The sequence below is a fragment of the Apodemus sylvaticus genome, chromosome 16 (assembly GCF_947179515.1).
Source record: "Apodemus sylvaticus chromosome 16, mApoSyl1.1, whole genome shotgun sequence".
NCBI lineage: Eukaryota > Metazoa > Chordata > Mammalia > Rodentia > Muridae > Apodemus > Apodemus sylvaticus.
In genome coordinates, this window is record NC_067487.1 from 11,728,820 (window position 1) to 11,753,961 (window position 25,142).

Sequence of the window (25,142 nt, forward strand, 5' to 3'; positions counted from 1 at the left end):
GTTCCTGGTATATTTTATGATTAAAAGATTGCCCTGCACTGAGCTTGCTGTCCAGAACTCACATGGGCAAACTGATCCACACAGCTGTCTTGACCGTGCATGTGCTGTGGGGCGCCCTCGCTCCCCACCTCCCTAAATAAGTAAGGAAATTAAAAAAGTTTAAAGGAGTATTTTGTGCCGTGGTAAGGTTTTAGGGTTCTAAGCAGGGACTAGTGCTTGTAGGGTTTGATGTACGCTGTCTAAAATGTCTCCATGAGATGAGGGGCGGGGTGGTGACTGACTAGCTGCAGGAGACGGGTTGGAGGCAGGGTACCCCTACCCTGGTTCAGTGGTCGTAGGAATAGAAAACAGGCTGGATCTGGTAACAGCTCAGGAAAACCACAAATGCCTGAGCTTGAGCACAAGCCTTTGGAATAACTTCTTTAGGCCAAAAATATCTTATTGCAACATAAGTTTTTTCAGGCCAAAGTAATAGCACAGGAAAAGTAACAATCACAGCTGATTAAATAATAGCATTCATTTTATTTCCTTACTGGGGTCTCTACTAATGCCCAGACTTGTCTATATTTTCTTGAGGAAATAATGGAGATTTCTAAAACATACAAGACTATTGTCTTCAACTTGAGCTTTTACATATTAATCTCTTCAATTTTTATTGATCCTTTGAGATTTGTACAGTGTATTTTGATCATATTCATTCCTTCACCCCACTCTTCGAAGATTCACTTCCCCTTCCCATCGAACCCTAACCTGTGGCCTTGGGGGTGGGGATCTTTTTAATCCATCAAATATGAACTGCCCAAGTACTTTTGGATGTGTGGCTTTTACTCAGCCACGGTAGAGCTCTTAAAGAGAACAGAGTGTCTCCCAGAAACTAACAGCTATCAGTAGCGTAGCTAAGTGTTACCAGTCCTGGGCAGTTTCTGTTGTAAAACTTAAACAGCTTTTTTGATAGGCTTACCTTTGAGGTCAGTGAAGATGTGTTAAGTATTCTTGGTTTTTCTCTTAACTGTAGGACTGGGCACTGGGAGTGTTGCATGCCAAAATCATCGCAGCGATAACTCTTATGGGTCCTCAGTGGTGGTTGAAAACTGTCATTGAACAGGTAAGAAGCCAAAACTTCATAGAGACTTTGAAATGAGTCATGGTTGTAGTTAGCTAATGGAATTTTTGTTTTTATGTTTCTGCTTTTCTGAGCTCTATTTTCATTAGTGTGCACATATAGCTTTTTTCTTTTCTTTTCTTTTTTTTTTTTTTTTTTTTTTTTTTGGTGTTTTGGTTTTTTTGGTTTTTGGATTTTTTTTTTTTTTTTTTTTTTTCGAGACAGGGTTTCTCTGTGTAGCCCTGGCTGTCCTGGAACTCACTCTGTAGACCTCGAACACAGAAATCAGAACACAGAAATCCGACTGTCTCTGCCTCCCAGAGTGCTGGGATTAAAGGCGTGCACCAGCACTGCCCAGCTAGCTTTTTTTCTTTTTTAAAAGTGTGTGTGTGTGTGTGTGTGTGTGTGTGTGTGTGTGTCTGTCTGTCTGTCTGTCTCTGTCAAGTTCACCTATGTAAGGACAACTTCTGGGAGTTGGTTTTCTCCTTCCACTGTGAGTTTTGGGGATTGAATAGGTTGTCAGGGTTTTGCATAGCAAGTGCTTTTACCCATTTGATCAACTTTTACTGGCCTCTTTTTCCTTTTTGGGGAGGGTAGTGGGTTTTGAGGCCAGGTGTCTCTGTTTAGTCTTGGCTGTCTTGGAACTCACTCTCTAGAGCAGGCTTCCCATGAACTTGGAAGTCTGCCTGCCTCTTTCTCCTTTTAAAAAGAGGAGGCACTTTTGTTTTCTTATATTATGGCTGTTAAAATATTTATTGAGAATGAGTAATTATTAAAGAAGTAGCTTTGAATTCTAGCTGATAACAATGTTTTTAAGAAACATTAACACATTTTTAAGGACCTTATAAGCCAAAAGAAATGGGAATTTGAAACTGCAGCTGGCCTCCTGGGATAGGAGAAACAAATGTTGATAAGTCTAGTTACTAGCCATGTCTGCTGCTGTGTTCCTTCAGCTGCAGCACTGGAGATGTGGAGGCAGGGGCCTCATGTATTCAAAGTCATCTTCAGCTGGATAGCTTGTTCAGGGACAGCTGGGCCGAGGGGGCCCTGTTTTAGAAGGCCTAGGGGCAGTACATACTGAGGCTTATCAATGTTGTTTTCTCTGGTCCTTTCTAGGTAGGCCTACAAAGGCTGAGTTGTTATAGTTGACCTTTGCCCTTCTCAGTAAGGGTTAGGAGGGGAACTGCCTTCATACTGTCTGTCCCTGTACAGAGGGGCAGGAGGGAGGGGTGCTTTCCTGCATGACCTGCTTTCAGTGGCCCCCCACCCGAAACCACATATGCCAAGGATGTCAACGTGCTGCGTGCTTACTCTGGTTTGGTTTGTGCCAGTCACTCGGAACTCACTGAAGGTTGGCCAGCAAGTTCAAATGTCTACAATGTGGACTGAAGCGGAGGCTAAGCTGACCCTGGCCTTTTCCCGCGCAAATGTTCCGGTGAAACTTAGTATTCATATTTCTAAGCTGTACTAGATGAAAGGAAGTTACTGTTCATATGACAGATGGGGCAGTACTGCTTAGGAGTACTCTTGTGTGTGTGTGTGTGTGGTTTTGTTTTTTTTGTTTTTGTTTTTGTTTTTGTTTTTTTTCCCCTTTTTTTTTTTTTTGGATTTTGGTTTTTTCGAGACAGGGGTTCTCTATATAGCCCTGGCTGTCCTGGAACTCACTGTCGTGGAACTCACTCTGTAGACCAGGCTGGCCTTGAACTCAGAAATCCACCTGCCTCTCCCTCCCAGAGTGCTGGGATTACAGGCGTGCGCCGCCACCACCACCTGGCTAGGAGTACTCTGATTACAGAGCATCTAAGACCATCTGCTCTGATAGGAAACTATCATGTACCTTGGCTATCATAGTGCTAACCTAGAAGAAGAGAAGATTGTGCTTTTGAACACTGATAGCTCATTTCAGAAAACACAAACATTATCCATATAGCCCTATTAGATATTTTAGTACATTCTTCTTTAAACTTTAGTTTTCTAGAAAATGTACTCAGAGATAGCTCAGCCTTTTTATTTTTAGGAAATTGCTAGAAAGGTAAGGTCTCTGACAGTTAAGATCCACCCAAAGGAAGTATTTCTCTTTCTCTGCCCAGTGTAAACAAAATCATTCAGAGTAGTCTTGGTCCTTCCAGCCATTGATTCTTAGACCAAGAGTGGGGCCAGGAAATAGTCCAGAAGGCCGCTGTGTGCTTGTGGCAGCATATCCTTCAGGACAGAAAGAGGAGACTGACTGTTGGAAAGTCTCCCAATTGAAACTCACCTTTCAAAGTCTAGAAATAGAGTTTATTAGTAACTGGGAGCTAAGAAATGATGATGTTTGTGGGCTCCCCTTGTGTGATGCATTATTTTAGACTGAGGAAGGGGACAGGGTCGTGAGGGTGAGAAATTGCAGTAATTAGGGCCATTGAGAAACCCTGGGGTGCCTGCTCCTTAGCGCTAATGCATTTGGGTTACTGTTAGAGATGGAAGATGTCTGCAGAGGCTAGTCTGTTTGTCCTGCAGATGTTGGAGTAGTGGGTTAAGTTGGACTATACCCTGGCTTCCAAGGAGCTGTGAGTGAAGCCGAGAGAAGAACATGAGGTAGTTCTAGGTTTTCCCTCCCTCACAACAGTGTTGTCTATTCTCAGGGTTTCCTATTTTGATTCATTTTTTTCCTGTAATACTATATAGTAGCTTTTTTCTAAGGTAATTGGGGTTTCCTGCGTGCCACAGCACTCATGGGAAGGTCAAAGGACAGGTTGAGTCCTTGCCTGCTATCAGGTGGGACCCAGGAATCTAACGACGGTTGGTCTTGGGAGCAGTCACCTCTATTTGCTGATCATTCCAATGGCCCACAACCTAACCATCACTTTTCAATGTTTCAGGTTTACGCAAATGGCATTCGTAACATCGATCTTCACTATATCATTCGTAAGCTGGCGGCTCCAGTGATCTCTGTGCTCTTACTTTCCCTGTGCATACCGTACGTCATAGCTTCTGGTGTGGTTCCTTTACTAGGTGGGTAATGCTGCTTGTGAACCTTTCAAAGAGTACTTTCATTAAAACTTTTAACACACACACACACACAAAGTTCAAAAAAGTTTGCTGCAATTCTGGCTGTTTAGAATATCCTATTTCTTTTTTATAGTGTTTTTATTGAGGTATATTATAGTTTTCCCATTGATAGTATATAGACTTAAGAATTACAGTTTGATTTCCACACTTAAATCTTTTCATACATGTTCATGTGTATATTAGAAATTTCTTAGTATGTGATGCATGCCTAGTAATCCCAGCATTCAGGAGGCTGAAGCTTTAAGGTTGTGAGTTTGAGACCAGTTTGTGCTACACGTAAAGATCCTGTCTCAGTGAAAAGGGGGAAAATAGATTTTATTGTACCTCTTAGGAAGCACTTTTTGCTGTTTTTTGTTTTTCAAGACAGGGTTTCTTTGTGCATCCTTGGCTGTCCTGGAACTAGCTCTGTAGACAAGACTGTCCTCAAACTGCTGCCTGCCTCTGCCTCCCGAGTACTGGGATAAAGGCGTGTGCTCCTGCCCTGGAGACAAAAGGAGTAATGGGAGTAAATGAATGAAGTTAACAGTGGAGTGCTAACTGTCGCTGTCTCGCTGCTTTACACACGTTATTACTCTGTGTGTGTCTGTGTGTGTGTGTCTGTGTGTGTGTGTGTGTTAGAGCAGTTTCCCATAGTATTACTTGGGAAACAATAAGGAACTGTCTACCTTATTTTGAGACGTTATTTCATTGGCCCAGAACTCACCTTTAGGCAAAGCTGGCTGGCCATGGAACCCTAAGGGTTTGTGGTTTTGCCTCTGCAGCAATGCTAGTACAAACATGATCATCAGGCCAAGATCTTCTGTGTAGGTTCAGGGGTCAGAGCCAGGCCCTCCACTGCCTAACCCATCTCCCCAACTCCTTTACATTGTGCTTAGAGGACTTTGTGTAGCGTTTATCAATTTCAATTTAGAGATGAGGAAATTGAAGTTCATAGTGATTGAGCATCTTCTACAAACTAGATTTTAAGGAGAGGAAGATTCGAGCTGTGCTGGGCTCCAGAGTACACGGGTCTTTCTCCACAGTGGAGGAGTGATGTTTGGATTAAACCAGTTGTGAGGCTTAGTCTCTTTCTTCTTTGAAATACTTCTTCTGCCTTTAAAGCCTCCCCTATGTGAAAGAAGAGTTAAAACTCACTGGCTAAACTTTGAAAAGGAAGTATTTGAGTATTATAAAAATGAATACATGTTTTTTGATATTCTGTGTTTGGAAGTATGGGAAGGCGGGATCTCAAGCTGCCTTTGAACTTGCTGAGTAGATGACAGTGACCTTGAATTTCTCATCCTCCTGCCTGTGTTTTCCTAATGCTGGCTGTCTTAGGGTTTTATTGCTGTTGAAGAGACACCGTGACCAATGTAGCTCTTATGGAAAACATAATTGGAGCTGGCTTAATTTCAGAGGTTTAGTCCATTACTATCATGGTGGGAAGCACGGCAGCATCCAGGCAGACATGGTACTGTAGAAGGAGCTGAGAGTTCTACATCTTCATCCAAAGGCAACAGGAGAGACTGACTGTGTGTCACACTGGGTGTAGCCTGAGTATATAATGACTTCAAAATCTGCCTCTACAGTGACACACTTGCTCTAATAAGGCCATACCTCTTAATAGTGCCACTTCCTATTAAAGTGCCACACTGGGGTTATAGGTGTGCTCCATTATGCCTGGTTTTATGCTGTGGTGCAGGGAATGGAACCCAGGACTCAGTTCATACTAGCCAAGCACTCTACCATTTGACATCCCTAGTCAGCTCTTCCATTGTGTAGGCACAGTCTTTATTCCTGCACTTAAGACTTCACAGAGGCTGGCAAGCACCTGTTCCCTGCTCTACAAGAGCACAGGATTTTAGGTTTTTAATGTGACACAGCTGAAATACATGAACGACCAACTGCTTGTGGAGTCAGGATAGCTGCACTTGATGACACTCCTGGAGACCAGCCTGCACTCCCTTATTCCACAGAAGAGAGAAGCAGAAGGTAGTGCTTGAGTCTAGCAGAATGTTTGTTGCAGTTTCTCTGCCACACCCAGAGTCCTCTTCCTAGAGGAAGGCCAGGCATCACCCTCGATTTCTTGGGAAAAAAAATACAAGAGCATAAAAACAAACCATTTTTATTTATTTACTCTCCATTAGTTTAAATCTGGGAAGGGACTAGCATCACAGGGATTCTATGTCCGGTGGTCATTGTAGGAAGGTTGCTTTGGAGTTGGAGTGATCCATGCTAGGTTTCCGTAGACCTGAGTTTCTTCCCTGGCGTCACTATTATTTTCTTGCTTTATACACAAATAAACATAAGCACATCTCCTGCCTAAGTAGAACTCAGTTTCATCTTGGGCATAAACACCTTCAGTTTTAAGAAGAGCCAAGTGCTCTTTTGGTTCTGACTTGTAGCCGACAAAAATGGCCTTGTACCAAAACTTTCCACTCAAACTTGCCTTTTTTAGAAGCCCTGTTCCCAGCAGGCCTCCACAGAAGCCAGGATAGCAGAAAGACCAGGCTTCATTCTTACTGCACAGGCTCATTGGTCCATTTTCTGTTGTTTTAATAAATTGTGTTAGTTTGGTTTTACAGGTGTTACTGTGGAAATGCATAACTTAGTTCACAGTAAAATTGTCTTTGTTTTTTACAGGTGTTACTGCAGAAATGCAGAACTTAGTTCACCGGCGGATTTACCCATTTTTATTGATGGTTGTCGTGCTGATGGGAATCCTGTCCTTCCAGGTCCGCCAGTTTAAGCGCCTTTATGAACACATTAAAAATGACAAGTAAGTCTAGAATTCTGTTCATCTAGCCATCTTAAGATGATGTCATTTTGAGGATTTTGTGCTTGTCTTAGGGTTTTATTGCTATGAAGAGGCACCATGACCTCTTAAACTCTTATGAACTCTTACAAAAGAAAACATTTAACTGGGACTGGCTCACAGTGGCGAGGTTTAGCCCATTATCAGCATGGCAGGAAGCATGGCAGCGAGCAGGCAGACATGGAGCTGGAGAAGGCTGAGAGTTCCACATCTGGATCGGAAGACGGCGGCAGGAGACTGTGAGCCACGCTTGGAGGTGGTTGTGCATAGGAGACCTCAAAGCTCACCCCACAGTGACACAAGGCCACACATGATGTGTGTTCTGTTAAATAACACTGTCACAGAGGAGCAGTGGGGTGAGGAGGGAAGGGTTAAGTTCAAGAAAAGAAGTCAGTGGTCATGTGGAAAGGAGTCAGACACTGAGATGACGATGGATAAGGAAGCAGGATGGCGAGAACCTCCTGAACATCAACACTGACGTCGGCAGAAGCTGAGAGATGTGTGTCTTAAGGCTTGTATGCCTTGACAGAAAAGTGCTAGGTGTCAGTCAGAGTTAGAAGGTAATCGTGAGAAGCCGGTGACAGCTGCATTGAACTGCTTACCACGTGCCAAGGCCTCCATCACAGGGCTTTGTATGCTCTCCTTTTCTCAAAATAACCATGTGGCATCACACCACCATTCTGTGTCACTAAGAAGTAAACTGAGGTCCCAGCCCTGTTCCTGACCACTCATCGCATGCAGACCCCACTTTTCACAAGTGTGTGCCTTCAGAGGCCCCTCCAGGTCTGTCCTGGGGCCTGCAGTGGGGGCTTTCATGCCTGTGCTCAGCTCTGACAGCCTGCTGCCCTTTGCCTGGCGGGGCGGGGGGAGGGGGTGTCAGCCTCTTCAAGGAGGCTCCCCGCACACTACCCCATACTTCACTGCTGTAGCCCACCCTGTTTGCCATGGCCTTTTCCTCCTTCAATGCATGCAAGGACACAGCACTCTGTTGATTGACGTAGATTTACTCTCACTAGCGACCTTTGACCTCCCTGTAATCTGCACCTCATTGTTCCTTTGCTCTAAACAAGAGGTTTTCAAGTCCTGCTTCTTTCCCCATCTCAGCTACTTGCCTGTACTATTTGTAGTCTCCTTCCTAAAATCTCAGCACTAAGGTGACCTGTAAAGCGCAAACCCTGGCAAAGTGAACAAAGGAAATGCCCTGCACCCATTTGGTCAGCAAGGGGTCTATAGTGACGAGGACTCCTAACCTCCCCAGTGTAATAAAGGCCCCACCACTGTACATGCTGTGCAGTCTCCACAGCTCTGGGCCTTCCTACAAACCACACTTTACATAAGACCTTCCTCCAGGGCGCTGGCCTTTGTGCTCTCTCTAGACACCCCTCTGTCCTGCCTCTTGAAAGGTTGCTAGTGAGCTGATGTGAATACAGTTAACAAGGTGTCGCTGGAGAATAGTGTCTGTGTGAGTCACACAGGAGAGTGACAACCCTGTTTTTGTGCTCTAGGTACCTTGTGGGGCAGCGCCTGGTGAACTATGAGCGCAAATCTGGCAAGCAAGGCCCGTCTACAGCACCTCCAGTGTCGTCCCAAGAATAAAGTGCTTGTCTCAGCTCCTTGAGCTTCTCCTTGCCTTTCGTGTCCTTTGTTGTGGACTTCTCTCTTGGAGATTCTCCTGTGATCTCAGCGTTGTCTAAGTTAATGTACTTGACTTGTCCTCCGCATTCAGAGAGCAGCGCATCGGCACCTGCTCCTCCCTGCACCTGCCGACATCACTGCTGTCTGAGATCTGTACATGTGTAAATAGGAGTTCCTCGATGCCCTAAAACCTTGGATTAAACAGAATGTGCATTGTACATCTTTAACAAATGTATATTAATTTATTAAATCTAGTTGTCACTTTATTTTGGACCTGCTGTGATCTCGACAGGTAATGTGCCACAGAGCAGTAGTGTGTAGGCGATACTGAGTGACATCTTTCGGAGCACAGTGCATGGCGTTGCCAGCGGTTCTCACCAGGTGGCTGCATCCTGTCCTTGCCTGGTTCGTCCTTACCAGGAGCCGATCGAGCAGTGGAGCCTGTGGTAAGGGACGTGGGCAGAGTGCCTCGCAGATAGTCGTGTTTGGAAATTATTACATGTAACACCAAAGCTGTTGTACATTTTCTACTGCCTGATTGTTTTCATGTGTCTGTATTTGTAATATTGTATACTATGTTGTGCTAGATGAGAAAATTATTTTTAATTTTGATAATTTAATGTTCCTAATGATCAGCATTGGGAGTTGGGTTTTTTGTGCTTGTTAGGGGCATGTCTATACTTAGAAAGATAAACTACAAATGAAGATTTTTATTAGCCTCCTCCCCTTCCATACAGCTCTTTCATTTTGTCAGCAGTGGCCAAAAGTGTCATGCCAGATGAGAAAGCTAAGAGGACAACGTCCGTCACCAACAATACCAGTGTGACAGGTTGAGGCCCTAGGCCGTGGTGTGAGGCTGACTGCATCAGGGAAGATGAGTGGGATATCCTGCCATGCTGTTTAGCTGAGGCTCAGTTACTACACCAGGAAACCCCTGTTCTTAAAGCCAGTTGTTTACAATAAACTGCAAATAAAACCAAGTTTTATTTGTTTGAAAGGAAGCAGACTGAGTTGGTCTTCACCATGGGGAAGAGTTGCATTGGAAAAATGCTGTGAGATTTGAGAGACTCGCATACTCAGAGGAAACCTGGCTCCCCAGCCCAGGATTCTCTTTAAAGTTAAACCATTGAGATGGCTGTATGTCATCCAAGTGTTTCATGGTGAAGGTGTATTGTAAGGATAGTGCTAGATGCTCTTGTAGACTGTAGAGTTCCATGGAGTATTAAACCCACGTTGGAAAGGTCTGAGGGCCCGCCCCCACCTCCAGATACAAAGCCAAACAAAAGATTAAGAGCAATGCTTTCTGGTTTTGTTCATTTTTTGATTTTTGTCTTTTTGTTGTTCTTAAATTCACTAAGTGATAAGCAAATACTTTGTTTTAAAGCATTATATTTTAAAAAACAAAGACAGTGCTTGCTGTGGACCCAGTGTTAACACTGTCATTTTGTAATAGCTTTTCTCTCCAGAGTCTACCTTCACTCTCAGACTTTGTCCTTCCATAGAGAATTAGCATTTTTAAAATGCAGTGCCACCTGTAAATGGGAATATGTCTATAAAACCCAGTCTTTGAGGAAAAAAATACTGGTGTATTGAGCATACAACATTCAGGTTTCATTTTTAATTTTAAAGAATTTATGGATCTCCCACAAAAAGCTAAACATTCTTAGTCATCTGGAGTTTTAAGTGAACCTTATTAGATGTTTTGCTGAAAACAAACAGTACAGATTACCAAAGCTTGCCCCATTTTACTGTGGGGGGCCCTGCTCTCTTCCTGAGGAGTTCCTCCTGGGTTTACCGCTGTGCTTTGTCCAGTGGCTTTCAGATAATATCCTCATGAGGATTTGTTGTGTAGAACATTTGCTAGGGTGACATACAGATTTTATTCAGCAATATCATAAACATTTAAAACCCTCAGTTCAGGTGTTCCTATTTGCTGCCTGTCTTTACAGGAACTATATAAGGAGTTGTGCATCATTTTGAATTGGGCTAACACCCAGCCTTGAAGGAAGTTTACTAGGAAAGACCTTTGTGCTTTATTATTGATAATTTGAAGACAAATCACCACTTGGGATTAGTTTTACATGACCAATTATCAAATGGTCACTTCGAAATGTATAGTTGTTCATTATTAACAAATTATGGTTTGATTTTTAAACTACAATGTACTAATAGTTTAGATAAAAACTGAAGAAAATGCCAATGTAAAATTTGTGTGTAGCTAGCCTTAAAGTTCCATGTTTATAGTTGTGGTCCCAGACTCCACTTCCATTCTCTGTGGGGGGAAAGGTGATAGGACATGTATTGAACAATAATTTTCGTTTCAAATTCAGTATATTTGATATTACTATGAATTCTCAGACAGTCCCTCCCCTCAAGGGACAGAGTGACTGTCCCCTGATGAGTTTATCAGACCTGTCACTTCTGTGTTGCACAAATAAATGCTCCATTAAAGTATATTCCTAAACTTAGGTCGAGCTGATGAATTTTTAAATACAAACACAAAATATGCATTGGACATTTGTACCCTATTGTGTTTGCAGACACAGGAGCCAGTGCCATTATGCAAGAACTCGGCACTAGTCACGGTGCTCCAAATTAGCTCCTTCCTCTCCTCTCTGAGATGGAGAATATCAGGCTAGTTACTGTGATGCCTCATTTTACATTGTGATGTTCAAAGTTCTTGTTTAAAACAATCCCCTAGGATCATAACTGTTCAGTCATTATCAAGGGGAGAGATAGTACCACTGAAGTGTTACTAAAGACCTCATCTATGAAGGGTCTTTAAATTATTTGCTTAAATTGCCCTTTAGCCACACACTTAATTTGCCCTGCCAATCAGATGTTTTGTTTCAGTTTATTGCTGCTGTGTCAAACATTTAAACAGCTGTCATGAGTAAGGGCTTCTTCAGATACTCTCCAATAATAGCTTTGGCATTAATATAAAAATAAGACAGTATACATGTATATGAATGTCTCCATTCCTGTCTGTCTGTCTGTCTGAGTGCCTCATTTTGTAATCATGACAGTCCTAGAGAACCTTGAATGGAAACGAATGGCTAAGGCCTGGGGTGTCTGTTGTAGAGTGAGCCAGGGCACTTAGTGATGTGGGTGTCAGTTTCTATTACAGTAGACACCTGGACCCAGATCAATTTTATGTGTATATATTAAAAAAATGCTCCCTTTTTTACGTGGTCGTTTGTTGCCTTCTGAGTTAAGAGAACAGAATTGAATAAAGTGAATGTTAGTTGTAGCCTCGTTTTCTTTTTGATTGTGTGTTTTTACTTTGATGTAAGATCGCTTTTAGTTCCTGGAAGTATGAGGCTGTACTGTGGAACGTGTGTGTAGCCCAGCTAGCTAGGACACAGGCAGGAGGATTGCTGGAGTCCAGAAATTCATGGCTAGCCTGGGTGACAGAAAGGCCCCACCCCCAAAAGAATATCTAGGTATCCAGAGTTGAAAGAAAAGCAGTTATCTGAAGCTCCATAGTTCCGTTGTGCGCTTTGACCATGTGTGTAAAGTGGCTGCTGAGGACACATCTGTCCCTGCTCATGCACGGGAATGGAGAACATGTCTACTGGAAGGGTGAGTGAAGCCTCTCTCCACTCGGGCCGCGGAGACGCTGCTGCCCACTTCCTACTCCACCCTGTGTGAGCCATCGCTTTGGGCTGGAGCCTGATAAAAGACATGTCAGGAGCCATTCTATGCCATTGCCTGCGTGCCTGAGAACGCAAGGATTGCATGACCTTTTCTCCTTTATGATCGTGAGATCTTTTGGTTTCAGGGACATTTCTAGTTTTTCTGTTTCTAAGTTCAAGTTTTTCAAAAGCTTCCAACATTTTTCTCATCTCCACCTAATTAAATACATGTTTAATATAGGAGTGGTGGGAAAATGCTCTTTGAACCACAGGCGTCTTTAATCTGTGACGTTGAAAGTCCTCACCGAGGGGCTGGAGGTTAAGAGCACTGACTACTCTTCCGAAGGTCCTGAGTTCAGATCCCAGCGACTGTGGTTGGTGGCTCACAACCATCCATAATGAGGTCTGATGCCCTCTTCTAGTGTGTCTGAAAACAGCTACAGTGTACTTACACATAATAATTTTTTTTAAAAAAAAGGCCTCACCAAAGGAAATCAGTACTCAAAAATGGTTATCTCTTCGTGGGAAACAGTGATTAGGAGAGTCGATGTGTCAAGTGACAGAAGATGCCTGCCCCCCAGGACTGCAAGTGGAGAGCAGATAGTAACCAGAAGATGGGGGAGAGAGAAGTCAGCCGCCCTAGCCAGCACACAGGACTCGGGAGACCGCTGGGACCTGGCTGCTTCCTCAGTGGGCTCTCGGTCTGTGCACACACAGTCCTCCGCCAGCCTCCTGCTGCTGTCTGCGAGCCGCTGGTAGACTGTCACCAAGACACGGCCCCTCTGCATCAGTTCATGTTGTCTAGCCATCGCGTTTACTTTTTTAATCTTCTTTGCTTATATAACAATGCCTAAGAGTTTCTGCCTGTTCATTTGTACTTCTGGACGGGCTTGGAGGAGGGAGGAGCCTCTTGCTCAGGGACCACACCCGCTTGTTCTTTGCTTAGGAGGCCATTTCCTGGCATAGTGTGTCTGGTCAAGCAGGCACTCTCGTGTGTATGTACTCAGTGGATTCTCCACAACAGCCCATGGATGCTGAAAAAACTGTGATTTGGGCTGGTGACAGAATGAAAAGCAAACATTCAAACTACAGATATGTACAAACGAACTAGTTCTCAGAAAAAAACCCAATGGTAGCTTCTGTAGGGAAAAAAAAATTAGCTCAATGTGGGCTAGGCACACATTTTTTTAGATTCAACAGCAAAATACAACTCAAGAAAACAAAAGTTAAATTGTCACAATTTATACCTAAGGGACTTCTAAGAGTAAAAAGAACAGACACCTGCACACCCAGATCGTTTTAAAGTCTTTTCAGCTTCACCAGTCATGTGCCTAATTTCTGTGGTGTAGTAGTGTTGGTGTGGTGGTGACAGATCTGTTGCTTCTTGAAACACTAAATGTCCCAGGCTGGTCTCCAGTCCCCAGCTCAAATGAACCTCAGCCTGAGTCCTGCAGTCCCTAACCGCATCAGCTTTTAACTATGTCGGTTTTGCCTGATTGTGTTGTTTTCCTTTGGAGACCATGATAAAGGTTTTAATAGAAGTTAGCCTACCAAGTTACATAATAGATGTTATTTACTCCTTATACCTAGTTCTTCCCCCTTAGGATAAATTATATTGCTAAGTCTGCAGTCCCCAGATATGCGCGCATTTCTGTCAATAGTGTCAGAGTCCTTGATTTCCCAGTCTTATCAACTAAGTATTTTTTTGCCAAAGCTGCTTTGGTTTGGAAATGTGTATTCGTACAGTGGGTGTGTGGACCAAATGGAGTCACAGATGGAGACGCCAAGCCGAGACTCTAGTCTCATCAGCACACAGTTTGCGACCTCCCGGGGTCCAGATTAGCGCAACCTTGGCGGTTTAGGAAAACTAGCCATGTGGTAACTCATTGGTCACAGCGACCAGGGGCCTGAGGTCCGCCCCTTGCTCACCGCCGAGGCTGTGCGCCTGCGCAGCTCTGGTTGCCTGGAAACCGCACGCCACACAATCGCGCGCTCTGTGAGCTGTGGGCGGTTGGGCCTCAGTTTGCTGGAGGGGGCGGAGCAGCCGGTCAGAAGCGAGCCCGCCGAGTCCCTCCCCGCAGCACAGCGGATCGTCCCTGGCCGCCGCGGTCTGCCCAGAGCGATGCCGCTGCCCGACACCATGTTCTGCGCGCAGCAGATCCACATCCCCCCGGAGCTGCCGGACATCCTCAAGCAGTTCACCAAGGCTGCCATCCGTACGCAGCCGGCGGACGTGCTGCAGTGGTCGGCGGGGTAAGGCCGGCCTGGGAACCTCACCCGGTTACCGAGCACAGACGCCTACGTTGTGGGTGTAGACTAACAAAGCTTGCACACCAACCGCGGGGCAAAGTGGCTCCGCCGAGTTAAAAAAAAAATCAGTTGCAGGGATGTTATAAATGAAACCGCCCAGAACAACTGACGCATGCTCCCCGCCCCCAGCCAGGCTGAGGTGGCCAAGGCTGCCACTCTAGAAAATTGGCCAGCGCAGCTCACAACTAGCGAACCTTCACACTCCAGAAACAAGAGCACGAACCCTCTCCAGGGCCTGACCATCATAATCGTACCACTCATTAGTTCCCGTTTACAAGAGAACTCTGCCACTTTTTAACCACGAGAATACTTTTAGCCAAATTTCGCTTCACTTTCTCAGAACTATATAGCTAAGGTGGTTTCGTTCGTTTGGCTGTTTTAACGACTCGACTAACTTTAAAAAAACAACAGCTCTGGAGGTAAAAGCCCCAACACATGTGAAGCAGGAGGCGTCAGGCGTTTGGGGGTGGCTGCGTCCATTGTCCATTCAGCTGCTGGAACTGCACGGCCCTTCTACGATCTATGGGTTCTCTTCTGCCTTCCTCTGCTGAGGGTCCCTGTGATAGGTTTAGGAGCCATCCAGTTTGTTCAGGATAGTTTCCCCATCTAAAGTCCTTAATTGTGCCTTATAAGACACTCACCAGGCTCCAGGGGATAGGACCTGGATGTGTTTTTTTTTAATTAGATATTTTCTTTATTTGCATTTCGGATGTTATCCCCTTTCGGGATTCCCCTCGGACCCGGATGTGGACTTGGATGTCTTATTTAGCTCCGTCAGGGTCACCTGTCTGTTCTCTCAGTGACCCCCAGACGATCTTACACTCACACCTTAGAAGGGCTAGGATGCCTTTATGAAAGTTTATTTGTGCTCCAAGACTCCGCCCCATTGTAACATTTGGTAATACTTCCGAGATAGTTTTGTGTTTGTTTGTTTGTTTTGAGGCCTTACCCAAGAACCCCGTGATTCATTTGATTGGTGATGAGGGACAATAGGTGTGAATCTGCCAAGCCACGGTACTCAAACGGCCTGGACCTTTAGGTCCACAGTTCTGCATCTGTTTCTCTCCTGGCGATCTGCATGACTCCTTAGATCATTAACAAAACCACAGAAAGGATCACAAAAGTCTTAGTAGTTGCAAGCCGAGAAAGGATCACAAAAGTCTTAGTAGTTGAAGGCGGAGTTGACCCTAAGGAGTAAGGAGGGTGCCTTTGATCTACTCAGCCCCTCTATCCACATCCACCTATGTTTCAGATTTAGATGGTTTCCGGTGACTCGTATACATACTTGTTGTCCTGGTGCTTAGTTTCATGTTCATCTTCCTGGCTACAAGTTCTTTGATTAAGGACTGTGGCTTAAGACCCTGCCTGGCACAAGGCCTCCTGCTGACCAAATCTGATGGGAATCCACTCGAGTTGTTGCCCTGAAACCATTTCTGTGCTTCTTTTGCCTCCAGCCTAATCATTTTCAGAGTCCTAGAATGGAATATTAGGGGGCAGGAGGGGGGGAACCAGGCAGGACTGAGAAAGATGGGAGGTAGGAAGTGATAGCCTTTGTATGCCTACACCACTTACAAGTGAATGTGTCTAATGCCAATTACCTCAGAAAGCAGCTGTTGAAAAATGGGGCGCTGGAGAGATGGGGCACTGTTAGCAGTGCTTGTTTGCTTTCCCAATAGACCTGGATTGGAGCTCCTGGCACCCTTGTCACACAACTCAAAACCAGCGGTAACTCCCATTCCAGGGCATGGACACCTGCACTCACCTGTAGCTACCTACCCACAGCTCTGTGTGTGTGTGTGTGTGTTCACGCGCGCGCACGCGCATACACAGACACACACAGACACACATATTTAAAAATAATTTTTTTTAAAAAATAAAAGAAACATAGCATCAGACTCTGCCTCCTCTGTCCACATTTGTAGAGCTCTTGGAGGAAGGGATCATGAGACCAACAAGGGAGACAAACACAGTTCAGTGAGGCTCTCCTGGCTCCCAAACACGTTTCTGTCACTTGGTGCTTCCAGGACCCTCAGATGGCAATCGGCACGTCTGCTTTGCAGACAGAAACCGGCATGCACAGTGAAGCTCAAGGGGGTTGCTCAGCCAAGGGCCTGGGGCTTGGGTGTGGTCCGCTGGCCTTGGGAGCTCCTGCCACAGCAGCTTGTGCCTCGGGTGCCTGTGTGCTGACGCTGTTCAGCGATGTCTCTCATTCCAGGTATTTTTCAGCCCTGTCCAGAGGGGACCCACTTCCTGTAAAGGACAGAATTGAAATGCCTGTGGCCACACAGAAGACTGACACAGGCCTGACCCAGGGCCTCCTGAAAGTCCTGCACAAGCAGGTGAGTGAGCTTCTTCAGTGCACGGGCTCCTGTTCCCATGCTGTGACTGTCCCCAGGCCTGTCCTGCCACGTTCTAATCTGACTTTGTTTCCTGGAAAGAACCCCAAGAGCTAGCTTTTCACGTATAGATTTTATTTTGTGAATGTATGTTGGAGGGGTGTGTATGTGGGTGTGTGTGTGTGTGTGTGTAAACCAGAGTTCAACAAACCACCACAAATTCGTTTTCATGTTTTTTTTTTTTTTGAGAGACAGAAACTTGCTATATAGTCACAGATATCCTCTAACCTGAGGTGACCTTCCTAACTCAGCATCCTGAGTGGAAGGTAACATTACAGTGGGCATTCTGCTCTGGTTTCGAAGTTAGTTCTGTACTGGGAAATATTCTGGACAGTAGGGGACATCTCTCCTCTCCCCTCCCCTCCCCTCTCCTCTGCTTTCTTCCCTTTAAGTGTCTCTTACTTGTGTGTGTGTGTGTACTTAATCTCCTGTACATGTGTATGCACAAGTGTGTGGTGTGTGTTTTTTGCCAGAAGTCAACTCATATATATCTGATTTATTCTCCACCTATTTTTTAGATAGGGTCCCTCACTACACCTGGTGTGTCTCTGCTCAGGTGGAAGGGTAACCTGGGACTCAGAAGTCTGGGGACCATGCAGCTCTGAGGGGAGAAGGTATCCCAGTGGAAGGGCACCCTGAGGCATGGGAGCTCAGGAATAGCATAGCTCTGACAGGAAGCCTCCTCAGCCCAGTTGCTGGTTTTCTTGCTCAGGGATTGTTGGCTTTTTTTCCCCAGCCTCTTTTCCCTGGGTCAGGCCCATGGGTTGGGGTGGGAAGCCCTTCCCTGCTGAAGCTGGCTTTTGCTGAGGTGCCTTCTCTGCTGCAGGGTGAGGTGGTGCTGCCACTGAGGACCGCTCCTGAGGGACAGCCCCCCCCCCCCTGCAGTGGTGTTTCACCAAGGCTGGGGGCTGAGGCAGGAAAGGTGTCACCACCCAGCACAGCTCCTCGGGACAGGAGTAGGTGGAGGCAGGAAAGTTGCAGTCACCGTGGACTGCACCGTGGATGACCCTTCAGGGCTAGCTCCTGCTGTGGTGGGAAAGGTGATGGACCCCCAATCCCCGAGCTCCCCAAGCTCAGGACTTGACATCCCACCAATCCTCAATCTGGAGATGTCCTGCAGGCTGAGGAGATGTGGTGGTGCTACCATGTTTTTGGCAGAAGCTGCCATTTTTGACAGCCTCTACAGGGTCATCTTGCCATAGGCATCTGTGCCACTGTGGGACTGCACCTAGAGAACAAGGTTTTAGGCCAGCAACCCCAAAGACTAGACTCCAGATTTCAAAGCATATGCCACCACACCCAGCTTTTAGCAGGGTGAGTGTAGGCACCTTCCCCACTGAGTCACGCTCTAGTCTCTTCTCTTGTGAAATGTTGCTAGCAGCCATCTAGCCGCTCCTTCCTGCCATGCCCTTCCCCTGCACCCCTGCCCAACTCTCCTTAGGTGATGGTTACTTGCTGTGAGTTAAAAGTCTTCAGAAGCATCTTTCTGGTTTCATGGGGTTTCTACATTCACTGAGTGTGTCATATTGTGTTTTGTAAACAGTGTAGCCACAAACAATATGTGGACTTACCAGATCTTGAGAAGAAGTGGAAAAATTTGTGCCTGCCGGTAGAAAAGTTCAGAGCGATCCTGGATCTGGACCCGTGTGAAGACAAAATAGAGTGGATCAAATTCTTAGCACTCGGATGCAGCTCCCTGGGCGGGGTGCGTACCTACAAATGCCTTTTCATGTTATTTCATGATCTGTCCACAAAAAGCGTGTTGATTATCTTATTAACTAATGTTTTCCTAGACTTCAATTATGTGATTAAGAACCATAAGTCCAACCATGTTAAAAGCAGAGGAAATGTGGATACACTTGGAATGTAGTTCGGTTCTCAAATGGGATCTTCCAATGCGTTCTTTTATTGAGCAGTATAATTTTGAAAGCTGGTGAGAGTTTGTCTGTGGGAAGAGACATAAAATTCCATCACATTTGACTTATAGTCCAGTACTAATAACTAGTAGACACGGTGTAATGTTGCCGTCATCACAGTATAACTCCAACAGTTTAGGAATAAGACGGCACTGTGGCTAGTTACGTGGTCCTCAGTTGAGGAACCTGGGATTTAGGTGGGTGGAGGCTGGCGTGGGAGGAAGTGGGTGGAGCCTCCTGGGGAGGCTGGAGTGATGAGCTTGGGTGAGGGGAAGGGAAGGGAAGGGACACTTGGTGTCTGTGAAGGCTTTCAAAAGGAGAAGCAGCCTTTTTTTTTTTTCCTGTGTGGATACATATTTTATATTGCTTCTTCAATCTTCACAGTTCTGAGTACTAACTGTATGTATCTCATAATCTGTCATGGTCCATCTTTAACAACAGTGTGCTGGATCCCCTGTTAGCCTCTTGATGGAGAACTGTCTCTAGCTCAGGCCCTCTGGAGGGGCAGTGAATGCTCCTAACCACTGAACGAGCTCCTGTCTCCTCTTCCTGTGATGTCGATTCATGTGCAAGTTTCTTTTTACTTTGCAAAGAGTTACTCTGCATCCAACGGCACCGAGGCGGCATTGATGGCAAACTCCCAGCTGCAGGCCCTCTCCTGAGCTACCATGCCTGCAATCTTGTCTGCTTTCTCGGAGCTTTTGCCTTAGACGCAGGCTTTCCCAGATGCCCCAGGAAGGACACCACCAGGCCTGGTTTTCGATTTATGAGGAGAAAGCTAGGCAGATGTCTGCCAGAACGTCATCCCTCGTGGCGTTGCAGGTGCCTTTGTCTGCTGTAGCTTATGCATGACTTTGGCCGGGTGACTGAATCTGCAGTGTGGACCCCAGCAGAGAGAACCCTGCCCCTTCAGAGAAGGCAGTGTCTGGCTGGTGGCCGCGTGCCCAGCAATGGTTGTGTGTGTGGTTTCTGGTCAGCTTTGGGCTCCTTGTGCTGAGGCCCAGACACTGACAGGTGTTCTCACAGGGGCTGTGCTGCCCAGTGGAGCAGTCCTTGGAAAGAAAGAGAAGGCAAATGTGATCATTAGAGAAACTGTGTCAGTGTGCTCATCAGGAACTCTGAAGTTTGCATTACTATAGAATTAAATAATTCCTAACACTTTGGGTTAGCATTGACAGTTTATGCCGCTTAAAAATAGGTGTGACAGTTTGCTCTTAAAACAAAACAAAACAAAACAACAGGGTAATTCATGATTTTGGTTTTATTTAAGTCATGAAAACAAGTCCAAGCCATGTACAGCTAGGAACACTAGGTGGCGCTGTTTTGTAAAGGAAGGCGCGTCATCTGCTGGTTACATCAAATCTGAGGGCCTGTTTCATTCTATGCTACTTTGTTGTTAGAAGATAAATTTACACCAAAAAGCACACTGGTCACACAGCAGTCCTTCCTGTCCCAAGCCTAGTGTCCCTGGCAGTGACCCTGTTGCTCGCCTTCTATTCTCTTCGGTGCCCAGTTGCACGCAGGCTCTGGACTCAGGGTCTGCCGGACGCCCTGAGCCTTTCCTTCCACTGGGCCGGATGGGGGCCTGTTCTTCCCCACTCTCTACTCCCCAGTGTGTGGACAGTGAACTCCCTTTCAGCATGAGCCGTGTGGGCAGGGAGGCACCCAAGGCCAGCACAGCCGTTAGCACACTGACAGCACAGCTGCCTGCACAGTCCACTTGTGGAGCCCGTGTTGCAGGGGGTTCTGTGGCCTGGACATGCACACGCACACAGTAGGGATGGCAAGGGAGTTGTGGCTTTCTGCATTCTAAAGACTACATCCCATAGGAGAAATGAGGACGCGAGCTGGCGGGTGTGCTGGGCGTTCTTATTGTCGTAGCATTGCCTGCCAAGGAGCAGGTAAAGGGGCAAAGACAGACCCTGGTCCCGGCTGGAGACGATGGTCCATCGTGCTAGGCAAGGCATGGTGGCTTCCGTGGCCGGCTCCACGGTGGCAGGAAGGCAGGTGGTGAGTGGGTCCACATCCTAGGATCAGGAAGCAGAGACTCTGGCTCAAACTGACCCCTCTCAGAAACCCACGTCTTTTAGCTTCTTCTAGCTCATTCCTCCTCCTAGAGGTCTCGCAAGCTCCCCAAAAATGGCAGCAACAGCTGAGGACCAAGCGCATGCAAGCGCAGAGCAGTGGCTCATTGCCTGTTCTTGTCGTGTCCCCTGGATGCTGCGGAACCGACACTAGACCACTCTAGGCTCTGAACTTGTTGGTTTCTGCCCACCCATGCCCCTGTGCCTTCAAGCTTCTCTTAGGAGCCATTATAATCAAAGTAATTGAGGTTCTCTGGAGGAGCTGAACAAAAATGGCTGTCTACCTATGCAAAGTCCAAATCCAGTAGTTATTCAGTCCATAGGACCGGGTGTCTCCGCTGGTCTTGTGTGCTCTAGAATCCCAAAGAAGCAGGCTCTAATGCCAATGAAGGACCAGGCTTGACAGCCAGAGCGAGACCAAGCAGGCAGAGAGGCCCAGCATTCCTCTTCCCTGTCCTGCAGGCCTCCAGCTGAAGGCGGGCCACATTAAAGGTGTATCTTCCCAACACTTAGGTTGTAGTTAATTCCAGATGTAGGCAAGTTGACAACCAAGAACAGCCACCCAAAGCAACTTTAAATTTGCTCCCTGGGATATCTCCCAGCTAGCTGTTCTGACTCGTGCTGGCTACTTTACATCAGCATAACACAGACTACAGTCAGTCATTGAGGGGAAGGGAACTTCAACTGAGAAAAAGCCCTCCGAGACTGGCCCCTGGTGCAGTTGCTTGATTAATGACTGAGGTGAGAGGGCCACCTCCCTGTGTGCAGTGCCGCCCCGGACTGGTGGCTCCTTCATGCTATATAAAACAGCCAACTGAGCCAGCTCTGGGGAGCAGGCCGGGCAGGAGCGTGTGAGCATGGAGCCTTTGCATCGGCTGCGGCCTCCGGGAACGCTCCAGCTCCGGCCCTGACTCTTCTCAGTTGGAATGTAAGCAAACAAAAATCGTTTCCTCCAAGTTTCTTTTGATTGTGTTTTAATTGCAGCATAGAAAACCCTAGCTGAAACATTATTCCTCTCAGTACAGAAGAAAGGAAGGAAATTTGGTTCCTATATATATTTTTAGGTAGAAATCTATTATAGACTTTTTTTCTCCATTTTTTTTTTCTTTTTCAACAAGGGTTAATTGAGCGAGAGGGAAGTGTTTGAGGCTTGGCCATACAGTGCTTCTCTGCGACCTTGTTCCCAGTCCATCAGTTGCTGCCCTGTAGGCCACCAAAGAAGACGAGAAACCTGTGCATGGACTGAGAGTGCAGGGATAGTGGTCAGGTTGCAGCAGAAGGTGGGGTGCAGGGACAGTCCGATGCCATCGTGGGGAGCGGAGCAGTAGGCAGGTCTGAGAAGAGGTTCACAGGTCAGAGAGGAGCGTCCTAAAGCAGGGACACTGGCAGACGCACAGGACTGTCTCTCCTGCCAACAGTGCTCTCTTCAGGGGCCGCTCAGACGGCACTAGTTCCCTGTGCCCCTTGGCATGGCACAGAGTCTGTCTGCACCCGGGCAGGCTGCACTGACTAAATGTTATGGTTAAATGGCCCTAGACTCCAAACCCAGAACCACGTGGAGGAACCTGATGATTAAAGATGCTATGCTTACCTTGTCTGTGACAGTCGTTCCCATTTCTGTGTAAACTCTGTGAATCACCGTGTCTGCTCTGTTGTATCCAGGTCAAGCCTGCCTTCCTGCTTTATGTTGTAGAAGCGACACATCCACTTGGACGTCACTTAGGTGGAGAGCACACTCTGAAGGATGTTTACAGAGCACACTTGCATTTGTCTCTGGTGTTGGCTTGGCGTCTCTGTGCCTCCAAGACTGACCGTGTCCCATCCTTGTCCCCTTCCCTGTCCAGACCCTGAACACGGCCATGAAGAACGTGTGTGAGATCCTCACCTCGGACCCGGAGGGCGGGCCTGCTCGCATTCCCTTTGAGACGTTTGCCTACGTTTACCAGTACTTGTCTGCACTGGACCCGGAGCTCCCGGCCTCGGAGACCGAGAACTATCTCGCCAATTTAAGAGAGAGGTCGTAAGTACAGTACTCTGTGGGTTTCCGGCATATCGACAGTCAGAGAATGTCCTGCACCCACCTCTCTCTGCTGAGAACTTGCCCCTGGAGGAAGGCAAAGATGCCGACAGTCTTGGGGGAGCTGCCAGTCAGAGACCCTGAGCGAAAGAGCCACGGCCCCTCAGCTGCCCTCTCAGTGCCTTCCTTGACTTTAGATGGAGAAAATGTGTCCTGCCACAAGAAGTTTGATTCTGCCAGAGTTTTAAACTAGCTCATTAAAAAGGGACACAGATGGAACTAACCTCACCAACGCATGAAACACAGTAATTGGCAGCAGTGGGTAGCCGGGCTGCGGCCCTGGATCGGGTGGTACCCACACCACTGCTGACTTGAGGAACTGGCACGTGGCATGTACACACGCTCTTCATGCCGTCGGCACTGATAGAATGCAGAGATGCTCTGTTCCTGTGCTCTGTGATGTGGGAGTCCCGTCATCTCAGTCTGAGAGGGCTGTGGCTTCTATGTGGGAAGCTCGTAGTTAGGTTGGGTCTTTCCTAAGGCTCCCCAGGATTATCCTGGCACATGAGACTCCATGTCACTGATGTGTGGAGGAAAAGGGGCTCAACAGCCATGCCAAATAAGGCAGCTGAGGAGGGTGCTGACAGGAGCCAGACTGGGTGATGACTGGGAGATGGACGTGCAGGCTGTGGCTCCGTGGGAGTGGCTGGCTGCAGGAGAGGGTGGGGAGGCAGCCAAGGCTCCTCAATAGTCGTCTAAGGGGAGCAGCTGAAGATAAGGGCTCTAACTGGCCAGGGGGGAGATCTCTGCTGTCCTGCCAGGTCCTCATTAGCACCCACCTTGGAAAATCCCCACTGCAGGGTTCGAGGAAGCCTTATGGACCTGGCTGCCCAGGTAACCAGAAGCCTGGCTAAGCACAGCCATCGACCTTCCAGTCAGCAGTGCTTGGCAGCTCTGGGTGGTGCTGTGAGCTCCCAGAAGCCAAGGCCAAGCTGCCTGGCTGCCCCACCTCTCCTGACTCTCCGTCTTCAGCTTGTTAATAGCTGAATAGAGGGAACTGGTCGCTAACATGTCTACCTATTGGAGATACATTTAGCCACCCCACAATTTATCCATTTGACACCCACTTGCTGCCTGCTTGGTTCTTAGAGCATTTGATATACCCTTGATAGCTATACCTCTGCGGACAGGGAGGCTGTGTGTGATCTGTCCTAGCAGAGAGAGAGAGGGGGGGGGGGAGGGAGGAGCTGGCCTGGGGTGGGCAGCAGAGAGCACTCTGGCTAGAGTGAGCGGGAGGCCCAGGAAGGTTGGAGTGGTCACTTGCTGTCTCAAGTGTGCTGTGATGATCACTGCCTAGCATAAAGCAGCTCCCACACATGACTTCTGTTGTTTGTTGATTGGTTGTTTGAGACAGGATTTCTCTGTGTAGCTCTGGATGTCCAGGAACTCTCTGTAGACCAGACTGGCCTCGAACTCAGAGATCTGCCTGGGTCTGCCTCCTGAGGGCTGAGACGAAAGGTACAGCATGGATGACTTACCTGGAAATAAACATCCATTGTTGTGCGAGAAAATGGAGCTGTCCTGCTCAGAGTTGGTGCTTGTTGGCAGGAGTCTGGTGAAACCTAAGTGCCCAGTGTTCCAGATAATCCTATTAAATGGTTTACATCCTGTAAAAGATAGACAGTGTTTCTAATGGTGTGTCTGTTTCCCATCCAGAGAATCTAGAAAGAATGGCATGATAGGACTGTCGGACTTCTTCGTTGGAAAAAAGTCAATATAGGAAGCCTTGAAGAGACAGCTCTGAAGAGCAGAGCATTAATACAGAGAGGAACACGTTTAATGTTGAAGCAATGCTTATGAAAAACCTTGGCGCCAAATACAGCTTGTCATTACCTTGTGACTTGTGACTTGTTTCTCTCATGGCGGGTGCTCAGGAGGCCACGTAGTCACTGCTTCTTACTGCAGTGGAAGGACTGAAGGTGGAGCCCTCGCAGGGGGCTCGTCAGTTTTGGTAAACTGATCTGGCGAGAGCTGGGAACGGAGTGGGTGGGGAGTTTTCAGTGTCCGGCCCTTTCCTGCCTAGAAGACTGCACAGACACTCAGCCCCGTGACGAGCATCCCTATAATGTTGATGTTATTTCCTGTTCTTCCAACTCCATACTCCTAGAGATAGGATGCAGACTCCAGATATACCGTGGCCAT

General features: G+C 47.0%; 2 protein-coding genes across 3 annotated transcripts in view; both read left to right on the top strand.

Annotated features, from left to right (window-relative positions):
• Positions 1-11,832, top strand: part of Marchf6 (membrane associated ring-CH-type finger 6) — a 69,018-nt gene extending 57,186 nt beyond the window's left edge. For both annotated transcript variants that reach the window (XM_052159460.1, XM_052159461.1), the window contains exons 23-26: positions 1,016-1,105; positions 3,964-4,096; positions 6,776-6,911; positions 8,453-11,832. In XM_052159460.1, coding sequence (XP_052015420.1) covers positions 1,016-1,105; positions 3,964-4,096; positions 6,776-6,911; positions 8,453-8,543 — 450 coding nt within the window. In that variant the 3' untranslated portion in view covers positions 8,544-11,832. The remainder of the gene's footprint in view (positions 1-1,015; positions 1,106-3,963; positions 4,097-6,775; positions 6,912-8,452) is intronic.
• Positions 11,833-14,227: 2,395 nt separating this feature from the next.
• Positions 14,228-24,828, top strand: Ropn1l (rhophilin associated tail protein 1 like). The gene is made up of 5 exons (XM_052159681.1): positions 14,228-14,470; positions 16,743-16,866; positions 18,467-18,628; positions 22,768-22,943; positions 24,657-24,828. The coding sequence occupies exons 1-5, from the start codon at positions 14,340-14,342 to the stop codon at positions 24,718-24,720; spliced, it is 657 nt and encodes a 218-aa protein (XP_052015641.1). The 5' UTR covers positions 14,228-14,339; the 3' UTR covers positions 24,721-24,828.
• The last annotated feature ends 314 nt before the right edge of the window (positions 24,829-25,142 follow it).